This window comes from Juglans regia, chromosome 16, assembly GCF_001411555.2.
Source record: "Juglans regia cultivar Chandler chromosome 16, Walnut 2.0, whole genome shotgun sequence".
Classification (NCBI taxonomy): domain Eukaryota; kingdom Viridiplantae; phylum Streptophyta; class Magnoliopsida; order Fagales; family Juglandaceae; genus Juglans; species Juglans regia.
The window spans coordinates 7,676,943-7,683,796 of NC_049916.1; the positions used below are offsets into that span (position 1 = coordinate 7,676,943).

General features: G+C 35.0%; 1 protein-coding gene across 1 annotated transcript; it reads left to right on the top strand.

The window, feature by feature from the left end:
• The first annotated feature begins 515 nt into the window (after positions 1-515).
• Positions 516-5,804, top strand: LOC108995491 (cysteine-rich receptor-like protein kinase 10). The gene is made up of 6 exons (XM_018971068.2): positions 516-831; positions 936-1,075; positions 2,171-2,381; positions 3,971-4,205; positions 4,318-4,468; positions 5,243-5,804. Exons 1-6 carry the CDS (start codon positions 768-770, stop codon positions 5,645-5,647), a joined length of 1,206 nt encoding a protein of 401 aa, XP_018826613.1. The 5' UTR covers positions 516-767; the 3' UTR covers positions 5,648-5,804.
• Positions 5,805-6,854: the final 1,050 nt, after the last annotated feature.

Sequence of the window (6,854 nt, forward strand, 5' to 3'; positions counted from 1 at the left end):
ATGGTTTTTTTTTTTTTTTTTTACTTCTTTGCAAATATATTATTTTTACATAAATTGAAGCGAAGAATTATATTTAATATATGAATTTTACTATACAGAAGTCGTTATGTTGGCATATCACTTAAAATAAGACTCATTATAACTTAAAAAAATATCAAAATACCAAAAAATTTTTAACATTGTTGGTATGAAAAACTTCTTTAAAAAAAAAAAAAAAAACTTTGTAAATAGATTTTCTTATAATATATTCTTATGTATATTGCGGATGGCATAAGAAGTTAGCACACGTGGCTTCCCTTTATGAGATGGCTATTGGTAGAGTTTAGTTAGATAAACCATGGGTGTTTTGGCAAATTGGTTTGACTTTCACTCTGTTTATAATATAATTACAAGATCCCAAATTGTCCAGAGCTGGGTTGGCTGAGTCAACACGCCCCTTTCTTTCAGGAGAGGTGCTACTCTACCGCTAAGACTAACCGCTAGTTGCTTTTTGAGCGGTACATTGGGAGAGGCAAAAATAAAATAGCTTTTTTCTTCTTTCAGATACGGCTCTGCTACCATCGGCATCCACCATCAGAACCCATAAATGCAATTCAATATTCGTAGAAAAACCCAAACGAATCACTCACCAACATCCCCCAAGTATTCCCCGCAGGACAACAACTCCCACGAATTCTCTCAAAATCAAACATAAATTTTCGTATAAACTCGAGAAGTCTTTCCTGTTTTTATCTTTCATGGGCTAGCTCTGGAAACCACAGAAAGACATGAACAAGTTGAAGAATTCCCTTCAGCAACTCATGAAGCCATTCAAAAATAGTCCAAGCAAAGGTAACAAGCAAAACCCAGTTCCTATCTTTCGCATATGTTGTTTGAGCTTGCTACGTTCCTGACCATGACATGATTTATGTTGTTTCTCTTTCGTGATCTATCAGAGGAACTGGATGAAGAAGAGTTGGAGAAGATTGCTCAACAGGAACAGAAACTATTTCCGTACGAGACCTTAGTTGCCGCTACCCGAGATTTTCACCTAACTCACAAGCTCGGCGAAGGTGGCTTTGGACCCGTATACAAGGTATGATTAAATTCAGCTGTAGTTTGGGTTTCCAAAGAAGTTTAAACTTTAAACTCTGTATGGCTTCTGAGAAAGTTTAAGATGTAAGATTCTGAGAAAGTTTAAGATGTAAGATTAGATATACAGTTCTATCTTAGCTTGTCCCCCCCCCCCCCCCCCCCCCCGGCGTCCTGCTGGAAACATAAATATCCAGATTTTAATGTAATGGGAAATGATTTACCTTGTTTGTTTTCCAAAAACATATCATCTCATCACATCATTACAACTTTCTCAAATCCCCACACAAAATAAAATAAACAATTCAATTTTTTCAAATCCTAAAACAACAATAATATTAAAAAATATATTTTAACAATATTTTATTCAACTTTTTAACTTTAATCTCAATTCATCTTATCTCATTTCATCTCATCTCTGAAAACAAACGGGCCCATGATGTGCCTGTTTTCTCAATTTTCTGGAATTTTCTCTCTCTGTTTTTTTTATTTTTTATTTTTGGAAATAGAACAGAGCGTGAGAGGACGAAAATGCCTCATCCTCTATAATCTTTGAAAATTACGTTTTGGGACTTGCCGGCTGCTTAAAAAGTTTAACGTCTTTTGTTTTATAGTAGTGAAGGAGATAAAGATTAATGAGAGAAAGAATGAAACTAACTTGGTCAGTGAATTAGGAACAACTTAATCATATTGGTATACAACAGAAAAATGAGATTTTAGAAAATAGAGGAGGTTTCTGAAAATGTGTGGGAACAATTTAGAATATAAGATACAACCACTAATATTATGCACATGTATATTACCAATTTAGAAGATTGTATAGAACCATTGATATCATGTACATCATATGTATATGTTTAATAGTTAAGCCACTTGCCTCATAGTAGTATTTCTATAGTGTTAAATTATTAAATTTGCAGAAGCATATTTTTCCACGCTTGAGTTTACATTCCAAATGATAATAATTTACCAAGCTTTCTCATGTTTTGGGCTAGACCTTTGATCCCAAGGGAGGGAGCTTCTTTGTTATCAAAGTAACCTACTAACCTTAAAGGGCAATTGAAACTTCTTCTAAGTTTTGGGATGCTTTTGCCATCAGGGCAAGTTGATTGATGGGAGAGAGATCGCGGTGAAGAAGCTCTCACACAGCTCAACCCAAGGGGAGAAAGAGTTTAAAAATGAGGCTAAGTTGTTGGCACGCGTTCAGCATCGGAATGTTGTAAATTTGTTGGGGTATTGTGTCCATATGGAGGAGAAGCTACTCGTTTATGAGTATGTCTTCAATGAGAGCCTTGACAAACTTCTATTCAGTAAGTTCTCTGTGACTCTCTGCTACTTTCCTTTATTAACATTCTTCTTCTTGTTTTCTCTCATTTGCACTCACTTACTAAGAGATTTTTATTTAAAAGTGAAATGAAACTGAAAGAGGCCTTATGTTTAGGTTCTAAGTTCATAGCTAATAACAGCAATTATAGTAGTAGTTTGTAGTTCTCCCCATTATATTTCTCTGTTTGCTAGCAATGTATAGTTCATGCTGGGGAATTTTTTCTTTGCTTTATTCTTTTACCATCTGTTGCCTGCACTATGTTAATCTAAATAATAGCAACTGAGTTTTGAAACAGATTTTTTTTTTTTTTTTTCTGTAGTTCATGGGATTATTGGTTGATTGTTTTGGATAGATTATTTTGGAAACTCATCCGTATTAAAATGACTTGGAATTAAAAGAATGCCGAATTCTTTTGAAACAAAAATTAAAAAAATGCTGAATTCTTCTTAGTATGTCTATGCAAATTCTAAGTTGGGCTGGAGGCCAAGTTTAGAATTTCCCAGTGCCAGTTGGGCAACAAGTAGAATTTGATGCAACGACCTTTAGACATGATCATAATCAGACAAGCTCAAATGTGGAAGACCTCTGTCAGAGATGTTGTAATGTACCACAAGAGGTCCATCTGATAAAAGTTAGAATGAAATGTAAATGGGAAGACATCTGAATTAAAATCATCAGCTGATAATTGTAGCTGTTTAGTGGTAGAAATAATTTTTTCGAATCTTCTTTTCTCTATTATAGGCCATTTTGTCATGCCATCTCTCCCAACTGCATTCAATTTAGCCTTAGCAGCTGTGTTTGGTTTGCCTCTAAAATTAAACTCCTGTTAGTTATGAAGCCTTTAGCTTGATCATTTATGATTCAAATGTTTTTAACAGGTTTATGGGTCGACAATGTCTGGGACGAATAGCCATGGTTTCTTTAACAGACCTGTTGGTACTTAAAAAATCTCCATTAACTGTGACATCTTTTCTTTAGATAGAAAAATTACATTTGAAGGTAATTTCACAATACTTCCGTTCATGAAGTAATAGCAAAGGTGAAATATACCGATCAAAATATATATATATATATATATATATATGGCTATCTGTGATTTTATTTGAGATTGTCAGTCTTGGTCCTTGATTTGTGGTCTGTTTCTTTTGGAAGAGATGATGGCCTGCAATATCTTCATTTTTCTTGCAATTCACCTTCTGGTAAAAAAATGGCGCGAGGGGAGTGGCATTTTCCCTTTAAATAGTTCTTTCACATCTGAATTTAGGTTTGTCATCTTGCACTAAACATTGTGAAGGAGATGGCCTTGCGACCTTGACTTACCTTTACATTTTGAATTGGTCTTCTCTAAGCTACCAAATCTTCTAAATTGTATGGCTTCTTGACCAATCCTCTAGCACAAAGGTTGTGGCTCGTTGTGGAAGAGAAACCCCGTCACTTGAATGGTTCAAACCACTTAGTTTATTACCATTTAAAATAGTGATTATACTTCAGTTTCTTTTACTGGCGTTAATAATGTACCAAAGTGCTTTCTAGTCATATTGATGGTGGTTTTTATATTGTATCTAAATACAGAAACCAATAGAAGAGAGGAGCTTGATTGGAAGCGGAGGTACGAAATAATTGCAGGCATTGCCCGGGGCTTGCTTTACCTTCACGAAGACTCGCATAATTGTATCATCCACCGAGACATCAAGGCCAGCAATATTTTACTCGACGATAAATGGGTGCCAAAGATTGCTGATTTTGGCATGGCCCGACTCTTCCCAGAAGATCAAACCCATGTCAACACCCGCGTGGCTGGAACCAAGTAAGTTATTGAAAGATTTCTATTTGTAAATCGGTCTGAATACAGATTTCTATTAAATATTTTTACTCTACATATTTTAACTTGTTATTTCACGTACACGAAAAATATACAGTGGGTATATGGCTCCGGAGTATGTCATGCATGGACATCTATCAGTGAAGGCTGACGTATTCAGTTTTGGGGTTTTGGTCTTGGAGCTAATTAGTGGCCAGAGGAACTCATCTTTCGATATGCATACGGATGCTCAGAATCTTCTTGAGTGGGTAAGAATATTTAAGTATTTAGATACTGTTTTGATTTAATGATAAACAAGGTATTAGGTTAATCCTCATAGGTAGACTGGCTTTTGGTCAAAAAAAGCGGTGGGCAACCTTAATTTTTCTTTTTCTTCTGTTTTTTTGTTAATATTTCAGTCCAATCCACATCATGTATTCATGATGTGTACTTACGTGCAAGCAAGGAAAAACTTTTTCCTACATAGGAACCTTCAGAGAGGCATCTGATTGTACAGTACTAAGTTCGAGAACATTTGTCATGAAAACTAGATAAGCAAGAATCTGAATCCCAAGGGTTGGCTCAAGTGGTGAAGGCCTTGATCTTAGGATATCATTCTCTTTAAAGTTCAAAGTTCAACATCTCATGGGTGCAAACAATCCTTTGGGGTCACGCTGGCCTCCTAGTGAAAAGTCAGAGATTTAACCGGTTCTGTGTAGAAAAACTTTCAAGGGTGCAGAGATTTATTTACTCTGCATGAATTTCGGACCCTGAATTGGAGAGGTTCACCGACATAGAAAAAAAAAAAAAAAAAAAGATAAGATAAGCAAGAATCTCAATATCCCATGACACGATTATATATGGGAGTTAGGACGTCATATTATTGGAAAAAAAGAAAAGAAATAAATAAATCTCTTAAATTCTTATTCAATTTTAAGATTTCAAATAAGAGAGATATTCATGAAGTATACTGTATTGCTATACAATAATAGCTTAATGTTTTCACATCTGACCTGGATGGGGGTTTCTTAATATTGGTACAGGCATACAAGCTTTACAAGAAGGGTAGAAGCTTGGAGATCATGGACCCTACATTAGCATCATCTGCAGCCACTGAACTAGTAGCAATGTGCATTCAAATAGGGTTGCTATGTGTACAAGGTGATCCGCAGCTACGACCCACCATGCATCGGGTGGTCTTGATGCTATCGAAAAAACCAGGCCACATGGATGAACCAACAAGACCGGGACTGCCGGGAACCCGATACCGAAGGTCTCGCCGGCCTTCCGGACTATCTTCAACTGTTGGAACTTCTGGTTATCGGTCAGATCAATCCCACACTTCTGAATCTACCTCTAATACCCTTACTACAACGGCAACCACTTCGGCTACCACCCCAGGAGTAGAGCCTGATCGTGGGAAACGTCCCATGCTAAGTGAAGAGTAAATCTATTAGGAGATTTTGTTGATTGTTTGTGCATTATAAATAGATTTATAGTTGGTCTGATTAATTATATGCACATATTATCTCAGAGTGGGAATTTTGTAATTTATTATGTATAAAATGAAAACAAGCTTTGCGTGGGGTTCTGCCGCGTGTCATTGCATGCACTTGTGTCAAGCATTTTTTTTTTTTTTTCATTTCCTCTAAATTAATATTAAATTATGATGATTTAAAATACAATACAAATCTAATAGGCTTATATTTTCTAGGATTCAAATATAAAATATAGATATTCCAACCACCCTGCATCTAAAGAGCTGTTACAATTAATGATAATAACTCAACTGTTGAATAAAAAACTACTACTTGAACTTATTCTTCCAATTGGTATTTGTTTTTTATCCTTGTTCGTATCTTTAGAAACCAAAATTAAAATTTATAAGAGTGCTTTTATAAATTTCAAGGGGTTGGCTTAAGTGGTGAAAGTCTTGGTCTTGGGATATTACTCTCTTTAAAGTCCAAAATTCAATACCTCATGAGTGCAAACAATCCTTTGGAGTCATACTCATTAGTGAAAAGTCAGCGATTTAATCAGTTCAGTGAAGAGAAACTTTTGAGAGTGCGGTACATGAGACCAAGATTTACTCTGTAGGAGTGGGTCCGAAGGGCCTTCGAACCTACCTTGGAGAGATTTCCAGACATAATAATAATAAAAAAAAAAACATAATTCATTCGTTTAAAATAAATACGATACTTTATTAAAAAAAAACATATATTAGCTCTTGAGGTCCACATCAATGGATGCTACATAAATTAGATTGGTTTTCAAGTAACCTCTTACAATGACAGAATTTTCATATGTAGGTTTTACGAATTTTAGATTTTTAAAGGAATTCTGATTTTGGAGGGAGGGGATACATTGCAATTTCGATAGAATACTTAGATTTAATAATTATTTTAAAATCTTCATTTCTTATTTATTTCTTTATTTCATTTTTAATTGTATATCAATTATCAAGGTTATTTATGACAAATTTTTTAGGGAGGGAGGGGATACATTGCAATAAATGATGGATTGAGGGGCTGAGTATCAAAAGTAAAAATTTGGAAAGTGGTTGCAAATTGGATGATAGTTTAAAAGAAATTTGTGTATTGATCCCTAGTTTAGTTCTTTTTCTACATTAATAGTCTCCAAGAAAATATTTATGAC

Excerpts from the sequence above, each read along its gene's own strand:
- LOC108995491 (XM_018971068.2), top strand. The coding sequence starts at position 768 with ATGAACAAGTTGAAGAATTCCCTTCAGCAACTCATGAAGCCATTCAAA. Across the intron at positions 4,206-4,317 it reads ACCCGCGTGGCTGGAACCAA|TGGGTATATGGCTCCGGAGT; the intron begins GTAAGTTATTGA and ends AAAAATATACAG. Across the intron at positions 4,469-5,242 it reads CTCAGAATCTTCTTGAGTGG|GCATACAAGCTTTACAAGAA; the intron begins GTAAGAATATTT and ends ATATTGGTACAG.